We start from the raw sequence: 26652 nt of genomic DNA on the forward strand, positions 1-26652 counted from the left end.
ACCACAACATCCTACTAAACAGCTATTCACAGTGTGCAGGCATCAATGGTACTGTCCTTCAGTGGTTTGCCTCATAGCTGAACACATGGTCTCACCTAATCAAATTAAACAATTACACCTCACTAGCAGTATCAGTCCGACAAAGACTTCCCCAGGATCAAAATTGTCCCCTGCCTTGTTCAGCCTCTATATAGAACCCCTCGCAGTCATCCTGAAAAGGCTAAAATTGCTTACCATTTCTATCCAGACAACACCCAACTCTATATCAAAATCTTGTCATCTAAAGACATCCAGCATCTGAACAATACTGTCTCCATGGCACAGACCTGGATGACCAACAACCACTTAAAGCTAAACCTCAACAAAACCAAACTCCTCCTCATCCAGTCAAAAGGAAAGTCCTATCCTATCTATAATTGACTTGGCAACCTAAATGCATTAAACTGTAAACTATAAATCTTCATCTCTGTTGTCACTAGGGATTACACTTGATGAAACCTTGAGCATGAAAGATCATATTAAAGCCTCTGCAAAAAGTGCCTTCTACATTCTGAAACACCTAAAAAATCAAACCTTTCACCCCCTTGAACACCTAAAGACTGTAGTGCAATCCCTAATCCTCTCTAAGATGGACTATACCAAAGCAATGATCACAAAATTACCTTGCAAACAAACTATCAAAACCTGGCCCAAATAGGCCTCTGCAAAGCTTAGACACTCTCCCATTCCTTCTCTGGGAATGCGCCTAGATTTTGGAATGCTCTGCAACAGGAACTACGCAACAATCAATCCTGAACTCACCTTCCTAAAATAATCAACTTGCTCTTATGTACTTCGCCTTCAACCATCAAACAGCCAGAATATTACTACCTCTGGAAATAACTGTTTATTTACTGCTCCAACCTCTGAAATAACCTACTTGTGCTACCTCTGAATTATATTAACCAGCTATTCGACTTTCTTTTTATGTATTATTACCCTGTATGCCTACTATTTATTTTATGTATTCTTTGAAAATGATGTCTGTGCAAACTCTGTAAAGTGCTTTGATACTCATGTTTGCGCTATATAAAACTCAAAAAATATATCAATAAATGCCCAATTGCACCAAATCATCTGACCAGAGACAGGCTACAGGCACCAAATGGCTAACACAAGAAAATTCCAACTTTCTAAAAGTGACATTTTTAGAATTGTAATTTAAAATCCGACTTCTCCACAAGTTAACATTTTAGAGTAGGATTCTAGAGACATCAAACATGAATCTCCTCCCATTTAAAAATTACACATATAAAATGCAGTAAGGCAACTTCAATGTTATCCTATTGGAGAGATAGGCCTTGCAGTAGTGAAAAAACAAATTTATGAGTTTTTCATGACCACAACATGTAAAACATAAACGAACATTTCCTACTTTTTAAATACACTGCACCCTGCTTTTTGGGCTGTCCGAGGCCCATATATATATTAAAAAAGAAGGTTTGGGTCTGGCAAATGGTTTACCGATCCAGGTCAACAGGGCAGTTTGAAACTGCAGTGGCAGGCCTGAGGCATGCTCAAAGGGCTTCTTGCGTGGGTGGCGCAATCAGTACTGCGGTCCTGCTAGTAGCATTTCATTTACAGACCCTGAGCACATGTAGTGCACTTTACTAGAGACTTATGAGTACATTAAATATGCCAATTGGGTAAAAGCCAATGTTACCAATGTCTTGAGCAGACAGCACAAGAACATTAGCACTGGTAAAATGTGAAGACTCCTAAGTCCAGCAAAAAAGGAGGACAGAAGTCCAAAGGTTAGGGGGAAACCATGCCATGGATGCGAGGTCTAACAGTACTAATGCCAAGATCATCTATCTGCTTATTCCAATTCTTGTTGGATAGTTTTGTGGAAAACCCAAAATAATTAAAAAGAGGCAGCCCGAAAAACATCCTCACCTACTTCTTTCATCCTACTGTTATCCCTCACACCAAAACAAAAATTGACTGATTCATCTTGATTAATTAATCTTTAGCCAGTCAATGATTGCGGTTGAGCATAAGAGATCAGTCTTTTCTAGGGATTCCGTAATCTGTAGAGTATGAAAGGGACTCCTCCATATACCATCCAAATAACTCAAGAGCCAACGTTTGGACCATTGAATACATCTTTTTCCTCTGCTCTTATTGCAGATTTCTTTCCTATAGGTGGCAGGACTTGGGCTACCTGGGCTATCTCTAACACTTGCTTTTTCCATAACTTCATTTTAATAATTTGTTTCATGAACTATGATTTCCAGTATCAGGTAATCGTGGTTTCTGCAGTTTCCAGATGGCATTGATTAGTTACTTTTTAGTATGTCTCACTCTTTGGGAGTGATTGAAAATGACCTAAGGACATCACTTTTATTCTTAAATAAATAATTTGAAGAATAGAGATAAATCCTTCTAATTTACTTTGCAGCCTAAAAGGCTATCATTATGCAATCGATTTCACTCACCTTCTTCGTATGACCTACCCATGCCTCTGTCTGTGAAAGATTAATCTAAAACATGGTTGATAATCAATAGGAAAACGTATTTTGAGCTAAACAAATCTTCTGCTACTAATTATTCCATAGATGAAACTTTTTAACATTACACTGAAAGGTGCCAGTCCAGAGTGTCTAACAATGTTCTTGAAAATGGGACTTAATCAATCACAATGGGGGGCCTCGATCATTTTAAAGTTATCATTAAGCATACCGACCTAAGTTTTACGGTCACCCTCAGACTGTGCAATGCTCACACTGTAACGTTTCCCTCTCTATATCTAAGTCCTTCAATCATATTTTTGATTATTCTTTGTCTTGGCTGACACTTAACGTAGGCAATATGTTTTATCTGTTCTTGCAATATCTAAAAACCTCTTGTTTTCCTCCTATTTATTGTGGGATTTTTACAGTCAAAGGACTTTCAAATGTCTATCGTATTAGAACACACACCTTTTAAGAGATTGTCGAACATAGTAGGGTTATTATAAGTCAGAATGCTAAAACTACTTTTAATGTTTCTTTTTCCAACCCTTGGCTGTAGTTCGGGTTTGAACAAAATCTCATTGTTATCCCCGTTCCCCATCAGCTTCCCCCCACCCCCATGGCTTTTATATCTAATAGAAACCAGAACGTCCTCTTCTATACTCACAGAATTAGACACATTCACATGATTATGTTTCACATTTGTTGAGGTTTAGTTCGAGTTAATTTTGGTCTGTTATTTCGTCGCAGAATACCCACCCTCCTGTCTGGGATCATATTAGGCCCTCTTATCTTATTTTGAATAAGTTTCCTTCCTATTACCTGCTGTTGAATCAGGTGACGACAGTGATTTTCTTTTTGAGATCGCATATGTTAACAATAAAATAAAGCACTATCAATGTAGTTGAAGACGCCTAAGCAATTAAAATGACATTTAAAAATTAAATAAAAGGTACCCATTAAACTGTTTCTTCCATGTTACACAAGATAAATGTTCCAGGTGGGCTCACAGTACTAATAATAGTTAATAATGTTTAACTATATTAGTTATTCATTTATATGGTAACATATCCAAAGTTTTAAAGGACTAAGGGCCAGATGTATCATCACAGCCCTTTGCGGTTCGGTAATAGCGATTTTTAAGAAATCGCTATTACCGACTCGCAAAGTGCCATGTATCACATTTGCGATTTGGTAATAGCGATTTCTTAAAAATCGCAAATGCTATTACCGAATCGCAAATTGCGATACGGGCCTCATTTGCAGCTATGGGCCTGTTGGCCCATAGCTGCAAATTTTTTGCATTTCCAAAATTCTGAACCAGAAATCGCAATTTTGGAAATGCAAAAGGCTAGTGTGCTGGGGGCCTAAGGCTCCCTCTGCTGCACCCCAAAATAATTTTTAGCAACATGTAAGGTACACACATGCCAAAAGGGCATGTGTGCTTTACATGTTCAAACTGCATTTTTAAATTTTGCACCAGGTTACCACCTGGTTGCAGATCATGGTATTTTGCATGTGCAAAATTCCATTCTGCGAAAAATCGCAATTTGCGATTTTTTGCAGCATTGCCTTGCAACCTGGATTTTGCGAATTGCAAATTGCGATTCACAAAATCCAGGTCGCAATGCTAGAAATCGCAATTTTAGCGATTTCTACTTTGTGGTCTGCGAATGCCTTTCATGCATTGCAGACCACTATTTTGCACTCGCAAACGGCCAAATTTACAGATTCTCACCGTTTGCGAGTGCAAAATATTTTCATACATCTGGCCCTAAGGGGCATATTCACAAGACTGGTGGCATAAGGTGACCTTGATGTGCTGACCTTCACCATAGTGAGAGGGCAAAAATGTGCCTTATCAACAAGATACAGCACATTTATGTCTTCTCCCCTGCAATAGTGCACAATGGGCTGCCTTCCGCCGACGCAGACACCCTTGTCCCATGATGCAGGAAGAAACACCTTCCTGCACAAAAAGAATTCATGGAGGCTCTTTCCCCTTTCTATGTGTGCTGCACAATGCAATGTCTCCTGTGAGGAGGTGTAAGGTTTTGACACAGTCCCAGATTTACAGATGCTCTGGGAATGTGTCAAAACCCATAGGTTTTGCATGGGGCCTCCCTGACTCAATGTTAGGAAACACTGCAACTTTCACTGCGTTGCCTTACATCCTATCTACAAAGCCACAAAAGGCAATGCAAAATGGCTTTGCATGGCCTTGTGGATATGGGCCTGCACTATGCGATGCCGGTGCATCACAAAAAGTGGCACACCGGCGGTGCATGGGGCTTGTAAATAAGCCCCGAAGTGCTCAACCCAATCTAACTTTGACAGTTGTTTAGGTATGCTTCATGCAATGTGAAATTGATTTGTAGTGCAGAAAGTCCTTCCTCACTGCACCTCTCACCCAATTCGCAATCGCTTTCAGGGAATCGCTATTAGGGAATGGGACTTCATTCATTCCTATGGGCCCGAAGGCCCATAGCTGCGAATGGTTTTGCATTTCCCAATTTGTGAATTCCTGTTAGGAATTCCCAATTTAGGTAATGCAAATTCAAAGGTGCTGGGGGCCTAAGGCCCCCTTTGATGCACCCCACCCAAAGAAATTGTGCACATGTAAAGCGCACATATGCCCTAGGGGCATGTGTATGTTACATGACACTTTTAAAAATGCATTTTCAATGCATTTTTTAAATTGCACATGGGTACCACCAAATTTGAATTTGTGGTAATTGCATTTCCTAAATGCCCCGTTTGCATTTAGGAAATGCATGATACATGTGCATAGGAAATCACAAATAGGAATTCCCTATTTGTGATTTCCTATTTAGAGAATAGCAATTTGCAATTCCCTATTCAAAGTCGCAATTTTAGGGAATCGCTAAAAATGTGATTTCCTAAAATTGCACTGCCTTTCGTACATCGTGAAAGGTGATTTTGCATTCGGGAACGATGGAATTTACCAATCTGCACTGTTTGCGAATGCAAAATCCTTTGATACATCTGGCCCATAATTAGAACCCTCCCAACAGTTCTGATATCATCAGACTTTCCCACCTCGGTAGGGATGGCAGACCTCATCTCTATTTCCCCCTCAGACAGTGCTGTACAATTCCATCACTATGTACAATCTCAATGCCGCAATACAAACCTGCAAAGAGACCTTTCTTTGCAAGTGTGATGGCCTTGCTGAAGACTTTCCAGCAGGATGTGTTGCGACAGATCAGATCTCTGCCTGAAAAAGTCCAAACCTTGATTGAGGCACATTACAAATCTTTGCCGGGTAGCACTGGGGTACAATGTGTCACTTCTCTTCAGAGTCATACAATCCAACAAAAACTCATAATTGCCTCTTCATGTCAACCAAATAGGATGGCCAAGCATGGGGCTAACTTTTCTGACACAAGTAAAGATATTTCAGACCGAGCACAGAAGGCCAGTCACCCTTCCTCTTTTAGAAGCTTTTACACTCAGCAGTCTCTCTAACCAGGATCAACAGAACGATCGGCCCATTTACATCTCCCACCTGAATGTACTCCCTATGTGATCGACCTGGTGGAGGTTGTCCCCTTAGAGGAAGGAGTTCAAGAGGGGAGCCAAAGCCTTATAAACAAAGTGTGCATTGGTACACGAGAGGTCCTGGGTGGTCAAAAAACATTATGGACAACATCATTATGTCCCGCAGAGTGAGATGGGTGGGCCCATTGCCTAAAACGTCAAGGGAAACTACGTGGTCATTAACTTTAAAGATGCGGACATTGTGCACTTTTTGTTATCACATTTGGATTTTTTAATTAACCAGCAGGTCAAAACACTCACCCTTCCACTGGGGTTCTTTTATACTCCAACCCCCATCATGGCTACCAGCACTACCTGGCACAGACCTTGTCCTAAAAACCTGCATGTACCTTTGGCCCAGGTCCCGATCTCCACTACTAATAGTTTTGATCCTTTATCTGGCCTCTCCGAAATAGTTTGACGGCAAAAAAATCCCAGCTCCTATGGAGCTATCACTTTCCCTACAATTGTTACCGAGTCTACAAGTCATCCTCAGGACGCACCTAATCCAAGGCTGGATCAGATACCAGCTCAGACCCCCCCCCTGGTTTTCAGCTACTGTCCTGGAACACTGCTGGTATCCATCAGAAACTGAATAATGATGACTGGTTATCTTTTATCAAACATTATGATATTATATGTTGTCAAGGGACTTGGGCTCCCAATCCCTTCCATTTAGATGGTTTCAAATCCTTTTGTGCTTCATCCAACCCATCAGTATCCGGAAGGGTAAAAGGGGGTTTAGCTGTTTTAGTCTCTGTCGCTGCCATGAATTTGAGTGTTAAAGATTTCATGTCTAACCCATGTTATCAGATCTTAATGTTGTCCCAGCCAAATCTGGTAAATGCATTGTTAATTACATTTTATTTTAACCATTTTTCATTACAACCAGTTTGTATCATAGATGAGTTGGAGAGAATTGTAGCAGATTTATTTTGTAGCAAAAGCAATTGCGTCTCTTATTTGGTCAGGTGTTTTCACCATTGTTAGATATCCCCTTAGTGGAAACTGTGTCTGTGGAATCAGGGATGGACAAGGTGAAAACATCAGTCATTTTTTACATTTAGCATATGGGGAAGCCTTAAAATGGATAGCTTTAACTCATAATTTATACTTCTCACCAGACATGCACGGCTTGGGCTTTACTAACTTTCCTACATTTCTTGGAAGAGGCAAAGGTAGCACAATAGATTTTATCTTACTTTCAGCAGATTTGGTTTCTCAATTAGTTAGCCACGAAATTCTCCCCCCAACATAGTGATCATAATCCCATCAGTGTGAGTTTTTCCCTTTTTTGCAAACCAGCCCCAAGTGTAGGAACAGGCCCCCTTTGCAATATTCTGTCAACAGGGGGGTTCGTATTAAGTGAGAAAATATAGAACCAAATACCTTTTTTAAAGATCTGGTAACTGATCCATACAAGGACATAATGTGCTGTCTTTCTGTTGATGTCAACACCAGTTAAAGTTTAAGATAGCTTTGTAGCAGTCTGCAGAATGGCCTCTCGCACGTTGATGAGAGAAAAACACTTAGGGAAAAACCAGCTCACTCATAGCTCAACCCAGAATGCACTGCTGCCTTTAAGGCCTCAAAAAAGTCCACTAATACAGTCCCTCCCAATATAGTTGCCTTTGGGAAAATGACAAAGGAATACAATTGTTTCTTAGATATAAGAAGGAAATTAGAACCAAAGCTTGGGAAGATCTGAAAGCAGCTGTTCACTTAAGAGGTTGTAAAGCTTTTTGGGAGATTGTAAATGTCCCCTTTTTCTCAGAACGCCCAACTACGGGCACAGACTGTCATATTCTGGCACATGATTGGGTTTCTAATTTATCCCAAATTTTTGACCGAGGTAACCACGTGTTAGATCATCCCCAATCCTTAGATTGTTTGTTGCCCTTCTCATCTGCCAAACCGCAGCTTAGCGACTTCATTGAGGTGGCAGACGTTACCAAGACCATCCTGAGTTGCTCAGCTGGGAAGGCGCCAGGCCCCAATGGGATCCTTACTGATTTGTTCTAGCACAGTCCACTTTTTGGCTCCCTTCATAACCAATGTACTTCGAGCGGTCACAAGGGGGGCGGATTCCTATTGACTCCTGCCTTAAAAAAAGTGGATAAGAACCTCTCAGCCCGTTACAGTCCTATTTTGTTACTGGATTCTTCTGTTAAAGTGTTAGAGTGAGTAATTATGAGTAAACTGGTAGATTGGGCTGATGCCAATTCTTTTATTTTAGAGGTTCAAAATGGGTTTCGGCCGGGGCTAGGTAGAGTCAAACAAGCACTTAACTTATCCCTAATAACAGGGTAATATGTCAAAGCCAGGAGGGGCACCATATGTATGGCCTTCCTGGGCCTCTCCTGTGCTTTTGACCTTGTGGACAGGGAAAAACAGTTGGAGTTGATGGATCAGGCATGAATTGACCCTCCTTTATTGGACTTACTCAAGTGTCTACACTGGGATACTACCATGAAAGTGCACTATACCGAGAAAGGTGAATGCACTCATTCAATACAGGCTACAAGAGGGGTTAGGCACGGCTGTGTCCTGGCTTTATTTTTATTCTTATTTTACATCAAAATCCTAGATTTGGTACTAGTCTCATGCATCAAGAACATCCCTAGAGTCAGGTATCAGTTGGTTCCCGTCCTTTTATACACAGATGATGCGTTCCTCATAGCTCAGACAGCCAATGGTTTACAGGCCCTGTTAGATATATTTAATGATTTTTTGAGAAACCTAAAATTTGAAAGACAATCAATAAAAATCTTTTATATGACATGTGGCTCAGAATATACCCATTCGAAAACTTATTTAATTGGGGGTATTCCCATTATCAAGATATTTAGCTTTTGTTCAATGCCAACATGAAATGGGATAGGCTAATCACTCAAAGAGCTCAGCAGTTTGTGGTGACTTGCAAAGCAGTTAATAGCTTTGAGGAAAGGTTAGGCCACAAGCCAATAAGAGAAATTACCTTGTTATACAAGAGCAAATGCCTCTCAGATGGGACCTATGGGGGAAGTGTATGGGATATGCTGGCCTGGGTAACTTGCAGTCATTTTTCACAATTTGAAAAATATTTAATTTCACACTTTGATCTTGGCTTGGGTTATTCAGAGGTCCAATTCAGAATAGCTCCCTTACTTCTAAGGCTGAAATTGTGGGACACCAATGAGACCAGCTTTTCTTGCAAGGTATTAGTTAAATGTCTTAGTTTAATAATCTGACTGCTATTCCTTGTCTTGCATATGTCAAGCAAGCCTTTCATGGTGTAGGGTTCAGCAATCGTTTTGATTCACAAGGTAGCATTGGCATCTATTCCAAGGAGGTGGTGAAACTAAACTTTTCCTTTGAATGGGAAAATGCCAGAATAGCAATGTCTTTCGATATGGCACCGCTTCTTCGCTACATGCCAATTTCAACTTCAGTGGGGTTGGAACTGTACTTGTCTTGAATAGTGACCCTCGAGTACAGAGTCTACCTAACATGTTTGAGATTAAGTATAGACCACTTTTCAGTAGCATTCCCACTGACAGGTTCTTGGTTCGCCTCACTCCAATGTTGTACCTGCGATTCGGTTTCTCCCCAATCTACTACACACTTTATGCTCTTTTGCACACTGTACCACACTTTAAGGTTACATTTTTATGTCCCCCCTTACACCACATGAATTATAATACGCTCAAAGTAGGGTTGAATTATTTACAGTGTTTAGACTCTCAATTGGTGTGTTCTTCACTTTTTAGTTATATTTCCTCTGCTTTAAATTAAGAAGGAAATATGCCTAATGAGCAGGCTACTTTTATGACCTTCCACATAAAGTTGTACAGTATCCATCTTAGCAAAAATTGGATTGTCTAAATAATTAGTTTGTATAAACTGTCAGTCAGTGATGAAGTACCCGTTGCATGTTTCTGTGTAGCTTAATGGACCCTTAATTTGAGTTTTTTGTTATATGGATCAGTTAGGGCTGTTTGTTATAATATGTTTGCCTGTACCAATGAGCATGCCTTTTAGATTTTGCTTTTATGATATACTAAATTATGAAAGTTTGAAAGTTTGTTTTTAAAAGCATGGTTTTATTATTGAGAGATAATGATTTTTTGTGTGTGCTCTATAGTCTTGTAACGACCCAATAAAGAAATCACTGACTGTTAGACCTGACAGCCTTAGGGTGCTCACCCCTAACTTTTTGCCTGCCTCCCTCTCTCCACTTTTTAGACACAGTTTTTGCTGGTTTTAGGACTCTGTGCACTTTACCACTGCTACCCAGTGCTAAAGTGCATACGATCTCTCCCTTCAAACATTGTAACATTGGTTCACACCCAACTGGCTTATTTAATCTACTTATAAGTCCCCAGTAAAATGCACTACATGTGCTAGCGACTGTAGATTAAATGCTACTAGTGGGCCTGCAGCACTGATTGTGCCACCCACATAAGTAGTCCCTTAACCATCCCTCAGGCCTGCCACTGCAAGGCCTGTGTGTGCAGTTTCACTGCCACTTCGACTTGGCATTTAAAAGTACTTGCCAATCCTTAAACTCCCCTTTTTCTACATATATGTTACCCCTAAGGTATGCCCTAGGTAACCCAAAGGGCAGGGTGCTGTGTAGAAAAAAGGCAGGACATGTACCTGTGTAGTTTACATGTCCCGGTAGTGTAAAACTTGGAAATTCATTTTTACACGGCTGTGAGGCCTGCTCCCTTCATAGGCTAACATTGGGGTTGCCCTCATACATTGTTTGAGTGGTAGTTGCTGATCTGAAAGGTGTAAGAAGGTTATATTTAGTATGGCCAAAATGGTGATACAAAATCCTGCTGACTGGTGAAGCTGGATTTAATATTACTATTTTAGAAATGCCACTTTTCGAAAGTGAGCATTTTTCTGCACTTAAATCCTTCTGTGCCTTACAATCCATTTCTGGCTGGGTTTAGTTAACTGCTCCCTTGTGCATTCACTCAGACACACCCCAAACACAGGATACTCAGCCTCACTTGCAAACATCTGCATTTTGAATGTGTCTCCCTGGGCTGGGAGGGTGGAGGGCCTGACACCTGCATGTCAAACGACAGCAGCCTGCCCTCACACAAAGGACTGCCACACCCCCTTCTGGGACCCTGGTAAACAGGATTGAACTGAAAGGGGACCTTGTGCACTGCTAAGCCACTCTTTGAAGTCTTCCCCACTTCAAAAGCACATTTGGGTATTTAAACAGGGCCTCTGCCCCTACCTGGGAAAGAAACTCTGCACCAGAACCTGCAACCCGCCAAGAAGAACTGCCTGGCTGCTCAAAGGACTTACCTGACTGCTTTCTGAGAAGGACTGCTGCCTTGCTGTTGCCCTGCTGCCTTGCTGCTCTCTTGTTGTGCTGAAGGAGTGCTCTCCAAGGGCTTGGATAGAGCTTGCCTCCTCTTCCCTAAAGTCTCAGGACCAAAAAGACTTCACTCCTGCAATTGGATTCCCCGTGCGGCAAATATTTGATGCACCACCTGACAAAAACGTCGCACAGCCTACATTGCGGTGAAAAATTCACCACACGCCAAACCAGAATGATGCAGCCCGACTTCACAACGAAAAGATCGATGCAGTGCCAGCGAAGCAACTGGAAATTCAACCCATGGCCCACTGGATCGACGCACAGCCGAGCCGGAATGACGAAGCCCGAATTCCAGAGATGAATCGACGCATCGCCTGCCATGTGGGAGAAATTTCCACGCAACGCCCACCAAATCGACGCAGCGCCTGTGACTTAACTCCGCCAGGCCAGGATTCCACGCATCGACCCCTGGGCATCCGAAAACCCCGCAACCCGAAGAGGAACCAAGTCCGCGCACTGGAAATCAATGCATAGTCTTCCCATGTATGAAAAATAACGACGCAAGTCTATGTGCGAAGGGGCGAAACTGACACACACCTCCCTGTTTTCCATGCATTGCCTCCACTGCGGTCCCTTGTGGAGATTTTTAATGCAAACCAGGTACTTTGTGCTTGTAAGAGACATTTATTGTTTTTAAGAGACTAAAGACACTTTATATCACTTTTACAGTGATATTTCAACATATACATATTGCATTTTAATCGTTTTGACAAGCATCTTATCAGATACATATTATATATTTTTGTAAACACTGTGGTGTATTTTTGTGATGCTATACTGTGTTATTGCACGATTTATTGCACAAATACTTTACACATTGCCTTCTAAGTTGAGCCTGACTGCTCAGTGCCATGCTACTAGAGGGTGGGCACAGGATAATTTGGATTGTGTGTGACTTACCCTGACTAGAGTGAGGGTCCTCGCTTGGACAGGGGGTAACCTGACTGCCAACCAAAGACCCCATTTCTAACACTGACTGACTGACCTCCACAACCAGTGCCAACAAATGAGAATGGGATCATCGGATTCCTCCTCCCCTAAAGCGCAGATTTCCACTTTGTCCTTTTTTACCCCTCAACTCTTCCATATATACAGGCCTCCCCTGGTTCAACTATTAAATCTTCATGAGATAAAATTCCACATCTGCAGAGATGATACCCAGAAAAACACCTGACTTGAAAATGGCAAGGCAAAACACACTAAAATGATGGTGTTCACTGTTCATGTTTAAGTTTTGTAAGTTGGATCAAGTACAGTTTACTCTCTTTGAATGGATTGAATTTATAATTTAGGGCCTCATTAAAAGGGTGGCAGAGGGTACAGATATTCTGTCCACCGTATTACGATGTCCATAGGACATGGAATCGTAATAAGGTAGAAGGGAATTCATCATGGTTGTGATGGAGTGACCCTATCCGCCAAAGGCTGAATAAGGCCCTTAGTCTGTTTAGATTCTATCATGCTCTTTTGATCTCTTCATGTGGACACTTTTACTCCTATGTCTCAAGTCAGAGACTTGGGGATCATAAAATCAAGATAATCATCAGGGAAACTAATTTCCATCTTTCTAGTCTCCCGAAATCCTTCTTTTCTTTCTTACGAACCACTGAATGGAGATATCTGACCCACTCACTTTAATCCCTGCAATATTGTTGAACCAGGTTTCATAAAAAAAAAACATCACCAGATTGCAAACGGTGCAAAATCAAGCTGTCAAAATATGCCTGCACCTAAAAAAAACATATTAAGCAGTTCTGGATTACCAAATAGACAAAGTAGGCACTGGCCTGCGGGCCCAAACCCATTTTAGGGGCCCCATGACAACAGGTCAAAATAATATTGATTTGATCTTGAAAGAAAATTACAATCAAGCTTACTTAAATTGTTTCCAAAAGATAGAAAAAATGAATCAACTCAAAGAAACAAAAACTTTACATTAAAGACTCTATAGGCATACTGTATTAATGTAATGTACCCATTAACAACTTAAAAGTACATAAACCATAGACATCAGATTAACATAACTGTTTGCCTCTTAAAAGCTTATCTTCTGCCAGCTGGTAAAAGCATTTGGTGCAAACTACGTATGTGCATTGTACAGTAGTAATGGTCATCTCCATCTAGCGAGTGATGTGCACACTACTTCGTTCAATGTTAGTGCACGAGAAACTACCAATAGAACCACTACATTTTACAGAGTACCAAAAACACTGCCAATTTGGGTCTGTTTTAAAGTCGGAAATTTGAGTATGTAGGTTGTAATGCCATCACTGTTGATTTTTTACATATTGAATAGCAGCACCTCCAGTGTTAAAGTAAATTATCAACAAGTGTTAAAATAGTGAAACTAACATAATAATATTCATGATAAAGAATCTGTAAATAAATCATTTAGTATTTATCTTTTGTATATAGATTTAATGACAAAAATTAGTGAACTTGAATTTAAATTTATTGTTAAACGATTAGATGTTTAATTGGTATTACAATTAGTTATTTTCAAAACCCCCATTTTGGGTCTGAAATCATTCCCTCTCTGTCTAACACATTAGGACATTTTTTGTGCTACTCTGTAAAATGTAGTGACTCTAGCCTCCAGGAACGAAGCTTTCTGTGAGTTAGTGTCTTGCAAGTTTCCACCAACTCCAGACCCTAGTAGAATATTTGCAAGTAGAAACTTCGAGAACACCGACGAGTATATATACCTAATGTTTCTTCTCCATTAGTAAATTAACTTTTCTGAGTTATAATGAAGTTTGATTGGCTTCACCGTCTTAATTTCTACTGTAACAGAACAAATCTATCTTGTTCAGGCACTTTTACTCATTTTTGGCTGAGACTAAAGAATTCTTTCATTTTCTTTAACAAAGCATAAATATTGTTTGTTGTCACTCTTTTGTAGACCCAGAATGTCGGCACCCGAAATTGTTTGGTTGGTAAAATTAAAAACGTATTAGGATAATAATTATGAGGGGGTCCCCGGGCACCGAAATTTTAACTACCTAGGGGCCTTCACAGGGATTAAACTGGCACTGATATTAAGGTATCCCTGAAAATACTCCAAGTGGAATTCAGGGTCCAATTTAAAAAACTGGCATTATGCGCAATGTATACTGGGTAAAGGTCATGATTCCATCCAGAATTCAGTGTCCTCCTTGGGATATTTGATCCAGCAACACAACTTCAAAAAAGTAATGTGTGCCTGAAGAAACTTGAGGTCCAGTTTCAGAAAATATTAATAGCCGTACACCTCAACTCCAAATGGAAGCTGGCTACCTTTAACCCAAGAAACTCTCGAGAACCATATTTCTAAAGCATGCATTATTCTATTTCCAACTCCATCATGAAAGCAGACGAAAAATGTCAGATCTAGGACCATCCTACTCATGTAGCCAACCTCTTACTCACATTCATACTTTTAGTCACCTGTTTTAACGTTTTTTTGTATTTGGGGCTCCAGCACTGACATGTACCACTACATGGAAGATCTAATAAATATACAATAAAGTTAGTCTTACCTGCACCATTACATATTGGCAGTCACCTGGAAACATATAGCTCAAGCCATCAAAAGTCAAATAATGTGCCAGGCCGATGACTGTACAGGTGCCATCGCAGATGTTTTCTGTACACTCCCACTTTCTATTGCGGCACTTGCTATAATAGAAAAACAATGCACAGCACTGTTAGCACTGCAATTTAAAAGGGAAAATATGTGTACAGGAATTTAAAATGCATACTATCTTCACAGCAAAACCCAGTTGTTTTTATCATAATCAGCCAAGTCCGAGGCTATTGAGACATTTGTGTAAAACAGTACAGTAGGGCTTTTACCAACTTACTGATTAATGTCATTACCCAGGATGTGGTATGGACTGGGTGTGGTAAATATTTTCTATTGTGATAAATACCGTTCCTTGTAATTCTGATGCCTGTGCAAACGTGCAAACATCATAAATGGTATCATGACGTACTCAAATTCAGTCAGTGGCTCTGCAGTAGTGATTGTGATCCTCCTAGAGGATACAGTGAACAGCCTTTGGCACCTATGAGCATGGGAAGGATGTGTTGCATAGAAGAGAGTAGAGCATGAAGGCTCATCTAGCCCAGAATGTATTGAGACGTTCAAACCAGACTAGGAAACAAAGAGGATTATAGTACATATGGCACTGCCTCAGAGGAAGAAGGCTGGAGTTCGGAGAGACAGCAGTATCTACTCTGAAAAAATGGCATGTAACAGAAATCGTGTGGACTGATCAAACTATAAATTGTGGTACTTTAGCTAAATTCCATTCGTTTTTGCATTGGCAGCCCTATCTAGAACTAGCAAAAGGACCATACACCCCTCCTTCTAAGTCTGATAGTACAGCTGTTCCCCAAGGGGTCCCATGAAATGGGTAACTACCCCAGGAATTAGAGTTATCACACCTGATTTCCACAGTGATTCGCCATTTTCCACCAGGGGATTTCTCCAGATTTTAGCTAGTGTAATGCTGCAGTTGGGTGAATGGCAAGAATGTGGTACAACTTGTAATTTCCAATTCAGCAGAAAACTCTGGGCCTCATTTACAAAGTTTTGGTGCAGGGCAGCATTGCAAGCCTTTTTGCTGCACTGCCCTACTTCAAAACAAAAGGGCAGGAATGCACGTTATCTACAAGATACAGCACATTCCTGTGCTTGTCCACTATGCTGGCGCTCAAACTGCTGCCATGCACCAACGCAGGCACCCTTCTTGCACCATGGCCAAGGATGCCTGTGTTATGGGGATGATTGTTCTTGTGCAGGAAGGTATGTCTTCCTGCACAAAAACAAACATGAGAGGCATTTTCCTCCTTCTATGTGTGCTGCAGAATACAGATAGAGGAACAATGGGGAGAAGTAATGTTATTTCTTCCTGTTGCACCACCCTTATGCCACCCCTGGGATGGGGTAGGTAACTGACCCATTCTCAGGTTTATGAAACCTTGTATATATGGGAGTGCCTCAGATTCCATGGGTGTTGCGTGAGAACATCCACAGCAACACCCATGGAATGCCCCTTTGACACAGAGTAATGCGTGAAAAGTGGCTATATTTACAAGGACATGTAAAGCCAGGCAAAGTGGCTTTGTGTGGTGGTGTAGATATGGCCCTGCGGCCTGTGCTACTGGTGCGTCAAAATAAGTGATGCACCAGTGGCACAGGGCGTTTGTAATTGAAGCCTATTGTTTCTAGCCAAATAGGCCCTAAATACATCAAGGATAGTTATCTGATGTGGTGTTCTATTCAGAATGATCCAGTGAGGAGGTTACACAGGCACCCTAGCCTTTTCTATTCATCTTTGGTCACAGGTCTGAATCCTGGCAGGACCACCTCAGCATAGCATTTATACGAATATCAATATATTATGTATTGTTGAGTAAAGCGATCTTAAAAAGAGTTATTACCACCTACTGTTAACTGGGCAACTGATGCCTTCAAAACTACATAAAAATCCAGTTTTCTCACTTTTAGATATTCATAAAATGCATTGTGGGTTTCCAAAAAATGGTGCCTACATCTATTTCCCAAAAACTTTTGGAAAACGTGTGCAATAAGAGATAAGTGGGTTCTCAGCCACTGGTACTCTCTTGGGCCACTTTCAGGTTCAGGATTCTTCACCCAGTACATTACTTCAGGTGGACCACCCTACGCAAAATAGATTTAGAGCTACTCCCATAGAAATAGAAACCTCCCAACGGGTACACAAGCAACTTCAAACCAGTTCCAGACTAATTGGGCCTTATCAGTGACGTGCCTTTTGGGTTCTGTGGCACAGTGTGTATGCAATCCACATTTAGGCATACCTGTCACACCAGGGCTTTACAGTGAGGAACATACAAAGTTGATATTGGGTATGCTGGCAAATGTCTCAACCACCTGCAATCACTCAGGCCGCCTACATCTGGTTGACTATTCTAGGGGAGTTTTGTGCATCTACTAAAAATCAGCAATCTGTAGGACTCTTATGAAGTAACATTCAGAACCTAATTATGAAAACAAATGAAAATACTACTTACATAGGTTTACACTTATTTATTGTGTACGTTTTCAAATTTTTGCGTACAAAGAATTCCAGGTGTACATTCAGAAACCTGTCACTGTTGTAGATTTCCAGGGGTACTCAGATGAGTAACTTTTATGCGTATGGAATTCTAAGGGTCTGTAGGCATAAATGACGTGTTAACGAAAAGCTGCATTTTTAGGGTTGAGCGCCCAAGGGCTCCGTCCCTGTTGTAATCTCTCTTTGGGCTTTTAACCATGCCCATGTCATGCCTGTCACTTTCATTGGTTTGTATACTTGCCTTTTAAAATCCGCTTGATTTCATAAGTGAAAAGCATGCATAGGTCATGCCTTTTCCGTAGTTTAGCCCTCCTCGAGCACACCGGCCAACTACTGAAAACATACGAGGCTCCATGTTTTCAGCATGGTTTCCGGACTTCTTTATCTTTTTATTTTCCATGCAGCATGATCGTACTGGGTTTTACATAGAGCAATCGCACTCGTATTTTTCATTTTCAGTTTCAGCGCGATCACGTTGCATTTCAGATAACGCAATTGCACTCGTTTTTTTAATTTTAATTTGTGTGGCAAGAAAAGTCCGGTTAGGAGTTAACAACGCTAATAGCTCTAACTCGAGCAAATGCGAGACCCGTTGCATTGCAAATGCTTGTTTGTATTACTACCACTGTTAAAATATTTCTGCCCATAAAGAACTGTTTCTCACACACCCTCACCGAATATGGCACTGTTGGCTTCCCTTTTCAAGCCTGAGAACTGGCTTTCTATTGTCTCTAACAGGAGTCAGTGCTTGGAACTGAAAAACGTCATGTTAACGCTTCTTTATGAGCAGATTTTTCACTCAGAAAGTTTCACCATGCAGGCAATTTTTTTTTATTGGGGGACTTTAATTTACAAGTGCAAACAAACAATCTCTAAATTCCTGAGGGACTGTGATTACTAGGAGGGGTTGTGGAATTCGTTGAATATTCTACTTAACTCACATGAGATAATTTTCTGCATGTACAAATGAAACATGTACAGATTTCAGGTGTAAATACTTCATATTTTCTCTTTAATTCCACAGGGACAATATATTAACTGTGGAGTAAACCCTTCACCGAAATCTCATCGCTTTTGAGGGTGTTCCAGCACCATTTTCAAACTAGATACAGATTTACTATTTCCACTGGCAGGATGACATCTCTGACCACATCAGCGGAGAAAATGTACATAAGAAGAGTTTCTGACTGTCAAAAACTCTCACATTTGTGGTGTTCACATAATGGGACAGGCTTCCTTACTCTAGAACACCGCAAACACTCCTGTTGGATAAAATCTGCTCAAAAATAATATTACACCATAATGGTCATATATAGAGGGTGATAGAACACATTTACAATCAATTTAATGATTTGTGAACAAACGGGCCATAATTATGACTCAATCAATCAATCAGCCAGGCTTTGTAAAGCACAGCTAATCACCAGACAGGGTTTCCAGGCACTTGCAGGTCCTGGAGAAAGTAAAAACAAGGAAACATTAGGAAGAAGGCAGACAAAAAACGTAAGGTAAAGCAAGGAGAAAGCAGTGAGAACTAGGGAAAAGCAAGGAGAATGCACACTAAAAAAGGGGGGAAAGCAATGGGAAAGCAGTCAAAACATGGGAAAAGCAAAGATAATCCACACAAAAACAATAGGAAAAGAAAGGAGAAAGCAGTGAAAATGAGGGAAAAGCAAGGAGAATGCACACTAAAATAGGAGGAGAGGTAGCAAGGAAAAAGCATTGAAAACTAGGGAAAAGAGAAGGCACACAAAAAAGCTGGGGAAAAAGCAGGGAGAAAGCAGTAAGAATGAGGGAAAAGCAAGAAGACACATAAAACATGGGGGAAAAGTGAGGAGAAAGCACTGAAATCTAGGGAACAAAGCAAGAAGAACACTGTGAGAATGAGGGAAAAGCAAGGAGCAGTCACACACAAACAGCAGAGGAAAATGCAAGGAGAAGGCATTGCAAACAAGGGAAAGCAATGAGAAGGACCACAAACAAATTTGAACAAAGCAAGGAGAAAGCAGTGAAAATGAGAAAATGAGAGAAAATCAGGGTGAAGACATGCTACAAAAGGGGAGAGGGCAAGAAGAAAGCAGTGAAAACTAAGGAAAAGCACGGAGAAGGCACACAAAAGGTTGGGCAAAAAGCAAGGCAAAAGCAGTACAAATGAGGGAAAAGCAAGGAGAGACTTACAAAAAAGAAAGGAATAAGCAAGGAGAAAGCAGTGAAAATGAGGGGAAGAAAGTAGAAGGCACTTCAAAAATGGGAGAAAACCAAAGAGAGAGCAGTAAATATGAGGGAAAAGCAAGGAGAGGCACACAAAAAGCTCCTGTTTGCACACAAAATGGACCTACAAGATGGGAGTTAACGTGTGCTGGATGTGGGTGTTTCCCTTTCACGTTTCACTATGTAACTGTAGATCTGTGGACAGTTTGTGCACCACGGCCTTAACATTTTGTGCACAATTCTCCCTGAGTTGTCAAACTCTAAATTAGGCTCCAGTGCAAATAATTATTAGAAGGTACACAGTTTGCAAGTATGTGTGGTTGAGGCATTATGCAGGCCAAAACAACTTTTCATTCCTAAAAGGAGATATTTGTGCTCCAAGCTTTAATTCTGAGTAAATACTTTTGAGAAGCGGATATCTACAAATCGCTAAATATGAGCTGTACTTCTAAATGGAGGGTTTTGTGTATTTAAGTAAAGCTATCAGTGTGCAAATACATTTGAATATTAGACCATATTTAAGACTTTTAAAACAGGTTGCTAAATCGGCTAATGCAACCTTATCACGAGTTCAAAAACCTCAAAGCATACTTTACTAAAAATATTCAATAGTGCATATGACACTTTCTAGGAATCAGCTCTTTGCTAAACAACAAGGTAAATGGCACGCTATGCCACTTACAGCAGCATCTTTCAATACATGTGCTAAAATATTTTCCACATATGGCAGTTGTTTCGAAGTTTCCTGAAGCCTGGGTGCAAGAATAAAGACTGGGCAAAATAGGATGGAATATTTCACAATGCTATTAGTGTTTTGCAAAGGGCACTCTCTGCCCGGAATATTGTTTTACAAAAACACTTTTATTGCTCTCAGAAGACAAACATAAGTTAAACATGAAATGAATCTGACTGCCACTCCTGGGTGGTATTGCAGATGCATTGTCATTTTTACTTTCCCTCGAAGCTGGCCTAAACAGTAATACGTTCTAAATACATTGAATGCCATATTTTAAAAATGTCATATTTTATAGACAAAATGCATAAAACATGTGGCGCAGAATGTAGTGTGTGTGTGTGTGTGTATGTGTGTATATATATATATATTTATATATAAATTCAGCATATAAAGCATTGGTTAGACGGACATTATAGTTAGGTTCAGGTTTTGCAGACACAAAACCATAGAAATTCAACTGCCATAGTTATACTTGTCTCAAGACACTATACATTGTGCTGTAAGGTATCTATAAGTCGTGCGGCCCTGCCATGCACAGTTTTCTCATCAATAGTTTTATTGCATTGCCGATATAATCAATGATGTCACAGAAGATGTCATTACTGATGTAATATGTGGGGTAAATAGCAGGCATAACGAGGGCATGAGTTATAGTTGTTTTAGAGCACAAGTTATAGTATCTTGAGATAAGTATAACTATAACTATTGAATTTCTATGGTTTTGTGCATGTAAAATCTGAACCTAACTATAATGTCCGTCTAACCAATGCTTTTTATGCTGAATTTATATATATATATGGACCACTGCCTGCTCTGAAAAAACCAAATGGTTTCATTTTCTCAAGTGTATTGCAACTCGTTTTCCTTTAAGGAAAACGGGCTGCAATCCAAAAAAAAAAACTGCTTTTTAAAAAAAGCAGTCACAGACATGGTGGTCTGCTATCTCCAGCAGGCCACCATCCCTGTGAGTGCAGGGAATCACAAGGGGGTCGCAAATTGTGACCCAGCTCATTAATATTAATGAGGTGGGTCTTTGCGACCCCCTTGCGATTCGCAGATGATGTCAGGGACACCATTCTGCATATGGGTTTGCAACTCACAAATTACGAGTCGCTCGGACTCGCTATTTGCGAGTCGCAAACCTGTACTTACCTACATCTGGCCCCATGGTGCCTTGACATCAATCAAAGAGCATACACTTATTAAAATCATGCAGCAACATCTCCTTTATCTAATTTTAAACTCAACAGGTACAGAAGACACACTTTGAATCCTAGCACGAGTTATGTCAGACATATTTACCTCTTAAGTATAACTATGTGCTATTTTCAGAAACCTATCTTACACTTGCCCTCCCACCTCATCTTGTTTCTGACAAACCTCCTATCCTCAGTTTCTAATTCCTTAAAGAAGAAGATGAATGAGCAGTTAAAGATGATTAAAAAGTAAATATCCTTACAGTGCAAAATGACAATAACCTCCGTGTGACAATCCTTTGTTTTCTATGTGATGTGTGAAGCTCATCTGAGAGATACTCTACTGCCGGTCTTTCATTTCCAAACCCTCCATCTCCTATAAGATCTGTCCCTGCTGAGGGAAGATCCCATGGAGGATGGCTCTCAGAACAGTAAATACTGGATTTTGTATGTCTCATTGGAAGCAGAACTTGGGTTCTACCTAGTCGAGGAGTGAAGTAATTATCTACCACTGTGTGGCCCATGCAGAGGCAGTGCTACATGGACTTGATTTCTTTATCTCAAATCAGGACCTTTGTGTGATTTGATGCTGGTTGAGATCAATTGAGAGTAAAATTTGGTTGCAGAAGAGAATAAAAAGTGATACAATTGAAAAGCTGCTACCAGCTTCCAGTGTGTTGATAAGTGGAGAAGTGATCTAGGAGCAGATTTGTATCCAGGCAATCATCTTCATAAGGGCTTTTATGTTTTAATATCAATGTCTACCAGTATCTAGCTTCTTATGGGAATTGCCCTTGAATCTGTCTGCTATTAACCCCACCTGTATGAGTCTGGCACTGACTATGAAAGTGTTTTTCCTAGAAGATATCACATGCTTTATAGTGCGTACCTCCAAATAAGAGAGCCGGAAGTAGAATGAAAAATGTCACCTACCACCACATTAAGTAGATGGGTCATGTTGGCCACCTCTCTTGCCCAAAATTTCCTTTAAATTGGGTTCTATGTTAGCATTGTTCTGTGTATGCTTGTGTGTTGGAAATTGAGTTATTGGTTGAGGAGGGATGAAATCCAATCATGCAGCAGCCACAATTTCTGTTAGGGTGAAATGTAAGCAAACCCCAAATCAACCTGTGCTTAACCCTCTGGTAGCTTGTCTCAAAACAAGCCAGGTTTAACTTAGAGGCAATGTGTACAATTGTATGCAGTACTTCAAACAATGAAAACACAACACAAGAAAAATTCCACACTAATTCAGGAAAATAGAGCAGTGGTTCCCACCCCCTGGGGGTACACAAATCCTCCTCAGGGGGTCCGTGACTGCTCAGAAAATTAAATAATATTAACAGATTAGGTCTCCAGCTTTCAGAAATGACTCAGTGGGGGGTCCCCGGATTCCAATAATGATTCAGTGGGGGTCCTGGTTCCAGTGATCATAAAGTGGGGGTCCACAGAGGTCAAAAGGTTGGGAACCAATGAAATAGAGTATGTTTTAATAAATTTCTGAGACCAAAACAACACTATCCAATCAACAGAACCAGAGATATGCAGTTTGAAATATTTAAGTTAAAACAGTGCTTCGAAGCACAATGTTTCAACTGCGGCTATCTGCTCACGCTGAACAGAGACAAGTCACAAGTACAGACGAACTGCGATCGAGCGCAGGCCATATACAAAGAACAAGGTAGGCCATCTGAACAAAGTTCCTTAAATCCTAGTTGTGTAGCATAGCAAGATCCTGTGCTGAGATGCCATGAGCAGCAGCAGCTCTGAGGAGCTTCGGGATTGTGATGTGGAGTCTTGTGACACTGTCGAGGATGATGTCCATGAGGGGCTTGTGATGTGAAGTTGTGCGTTGAGGATGTGTGGGGCCACTGCTATTCCGAAGAAGCTGGGGGGCTGTGATACAAGGATCTTGCCATGGATGCCACTCACAGGGGCTTGCCATGTGAAGGCCTGAGTCGAGGATGAGGCATGCAGCAGCATTTCTGAGGAGACTGCAGGGAGTGTTTTGAGGTCTGGCGTTGGGGATGTGATGTGGTGTGGGAGCTCCCATGTGGCTCCAAGGAGATGCGTTCAGAAGCATCAGTTCTGGCAGAGCACATTCAGCCCCCTTCCAAGGGTCAAGGACTGAGGTGAGACCATGTGGGGGGGGCAGGACTCATTGCAGACCGCATCCAGGCGCTGAGTTCAAGGTGGTTGGAGCTTTTTCTGTCTGTAAGTGTTTGATCTGGAGACCAGCCAACTAGCTCTTGAAGTCACTCTGGTGGTTGTGCATTCAAAATGCAGGTTCAGTGCTTTCATTCAGGCAGCAGGTCACCAGAGTAGCAGTCCTTATTGCAGGGCAGCACAGGTCCAGAGGTGTACTGAAGAGTTGGGTTCAAGGGTCTACTATTTATACCTGGTGCCCACTTTGAAGGAGGGGAAGGTTCTGGAGGTTACCACCCTCAAAGGTGTTTAGAATTTCCTGCCTCCCTCCCCTGGGCTCAGCTTGTTTGGGGTCACAAAAGACTAGTGTCAACCCTTTTCTAAGTGTGCTCAGGCAGAGCCTTTGTGATGTGCAAGTGTGGTAGATGACAGCTCCCCCGTCATCATGTCAGAGATGGCCCATCCTGCCAACACCTATTCTCCTTTGTTGCACTGTCTGGGAGCAATACACAAAGAATAAATGCCAGCTATATCTAGTCATGAGACCAAGGGTAAACGCTGCAGTCACTAAATGGTTAGGGCAAGAAAATGCCAACTTTATAAAAGTATATTTTCAAAACAGTGGCTTAAAATTTGACTTTACCATTAAAGAGGGTGTTAAATTAAAATTCTTTATACACCAACCTCAACATTGCCATCTGCTCTAAATTGGAAATATAACTTATTAATTGTAATAAGGTAACCCAATGTTATCCCATGGGAAAGGTAGGTCTTGTAGTAGTGAAAAAAAATAATTTAAGAGTTTTTCAATACCAAGACATGTAAAAGTTGAAAGTACACGTTTAACTGTTTTAAATACACTGCACCCTGATCTGTGGGCTATTTAGGGCCTACCCTAGGGGTGACTTCTATTTAATAAAAAGGAAGGTTTATGACTGACAAAATACTTACATTGCCAAGTCAAAATTACAGTTTAAGCTGCACACACAGGTTGCAATGGCACGTTTAATACATCTTTAAAAAGGCTACTTAAGTGGGTGGCAATATTTGTGCTGCAGCCCCACTAATAACATTTAATCTAAGGCCCTGGGTTCATGTACTGCCACTTTACAAGTAAATTGAATGTGACAATTGGGCGGAGATCAATTTCACCATGTGTAAAGGATGGAGCACAAGTACTTTAGTACTGCTTAGTAGTGGTAAAGTGTGCAGAGTCCGTGCAGAGTCCTAAAACCCAAAAATCGGTTCAGAAATAAGGATGAAGGCAAAATATTTGAGGATGAACCTGCATAAAGGGCCAAGTCCAACAATGGGCATATATCAGTGGCTTTCCTAATTGGAAGTTGGCACCAAAAAAATGGCAATACAACCTGGGTATCAATGTTTTCCTTGGTATTGAAAGAAATTAGCTGGGACTAAAACAAATAAATCCACCTTTAGACATACTTCAGCCAATCAAGTGTTGCACATCCTGGAAACGAAATAGTACAGAAGCCTCCTCCATACCACTGTTTGATGTGCACCTTACAAACTTTAATACCTTTTCAAAATACAAAATCTGATATATTTAGCAAATTGTATTGCAAGCTAAATGTATTCATTAGAAAATGCAGCTACAACTGACAGACATCTCAATAATAATAAAACATTGATCAATGTTTTAAACAAATGAGTTCACAATAAACCATACTCTTTCTCTGGACTCTTGTTTTGCAAAAAAAAAAGTAAAATGTTACAAAATCAAACCCATTTCAAAGGGCATAAGAATTTTTGGGCAGGCAACATTGTTGTAGGTCCTCAAGTAGTGTGCATGCTCATGGCAGGATGTTTCAAATAACCCCCAGGGGAGCTGTGCTTGCTCTTCCATAATGAGAATTGGCACTAAACATCTTGACTGTGATGATCTTATGTGCTCTAAATCTGCTTACTCATAAAGCATCATTAGTTTTGGGGCTTCATTATTATTGTTGAAAGTTAATTCTTGGTACGGATGATTTAGGATTGCTGCACTCCAACGACAAAGTCGACTTTCCTGATAGAACTAACATAATCAAACTAATGCCTGGATAACAATTTTTCAAAGATGTGGATGGAAAAAAACATAATTTTGCAAAAGACAAATCTCATGTGCACTTTGTAACATGATAAATGTGGGGTTCGTATAGAAATTAATTTAATTTGCTTCGAGGTTGGAATTATTTTTAATCCCAGGTGTCATCATTGCACTGAATACTTCTCTCTCAGGAGAAGAAAGCTTAATTGTAATTGATCTCAGCACCAGACTCTTAATCTAAGGAGGAACCCTACCATCTCTCTGTGCACCTGACACATCTTGAAACATAAGACTAGAATAATTAAATACTAGTCAGAAAGAAATATTTTGTGACCAGAATTTTTAGGCTAATATAAAATGTTTTTAAACTAACCTACATATTAATAGATGGGTGAAAGGAAATGCCTCCTTGGCATGGTTACCCCCTGACTTTTTGCCTTTGCTGATCCTAAGTTTTGATTTGAAAGTGTGCTGAGGCCTGCTAACCAGGCCCCAGCACCAGTGTTCTTTCCCTAACCTGTACTTTCGTTTCCACAATTGGCACACCCTGGCATCCAGGTAAGTCCCTTGTAACTGGTACCCCTGGTACCAAGGGCCCTGATGCCAGGGAAGGTCTCTAAGGGCTGCAGCATGTCTTATGCCACCCTGGGGACCCCTCACTCAGCACAGACACACTGCTTGCCAGCTTGTGTGTGCTAGTGGGGATAAAACGACTAAGTCGACATGGCACTCCCCTCAGGGTGCCATGCCAACCTCACACTGCCTATAGAGTATAGATAAGTCACCCCTCTA

The 26652-nt window shown here is 40.8% G+C and overlaps 1 protein-coding gene across 1 annotated transcript in view; it reads right to left on the reverse strand.

Moving 5' to 3' along the window:
- VWF (von Willebrand factor) overlaps nt 1-26652 on the reverse strand; it is a 1017342-nt gene that overhangs the window by 482136 nt on the left and 508554 nt on the right. Inside the window, exon 20 of the mRNA XM_069228440.1 lies at nt 14955-15093. Within this exon, the coding sequence (XP_069084541.1) occupies nt 14955-15093 (139 nt within the window). The remainder of the gene's footprint in view (nt 1-14954; nt 15094-26652) is intronic.

This window comes from Pleurodeles waltl, chromosome 4_1 (genome assembly GCF_031143425.1).
Source record: "Pleurodeles waltl isolate 20211129_DDA chromosome 4_1, aPleWal1.hap1.20221129, whole genome shotgun sequence".
Lineage (NCBI taxonomy): Eukaryota > Metazoa > Chordata > Amphibia > Caudata > Salamandridae > Pleurodeles > Pleurodeles waltl.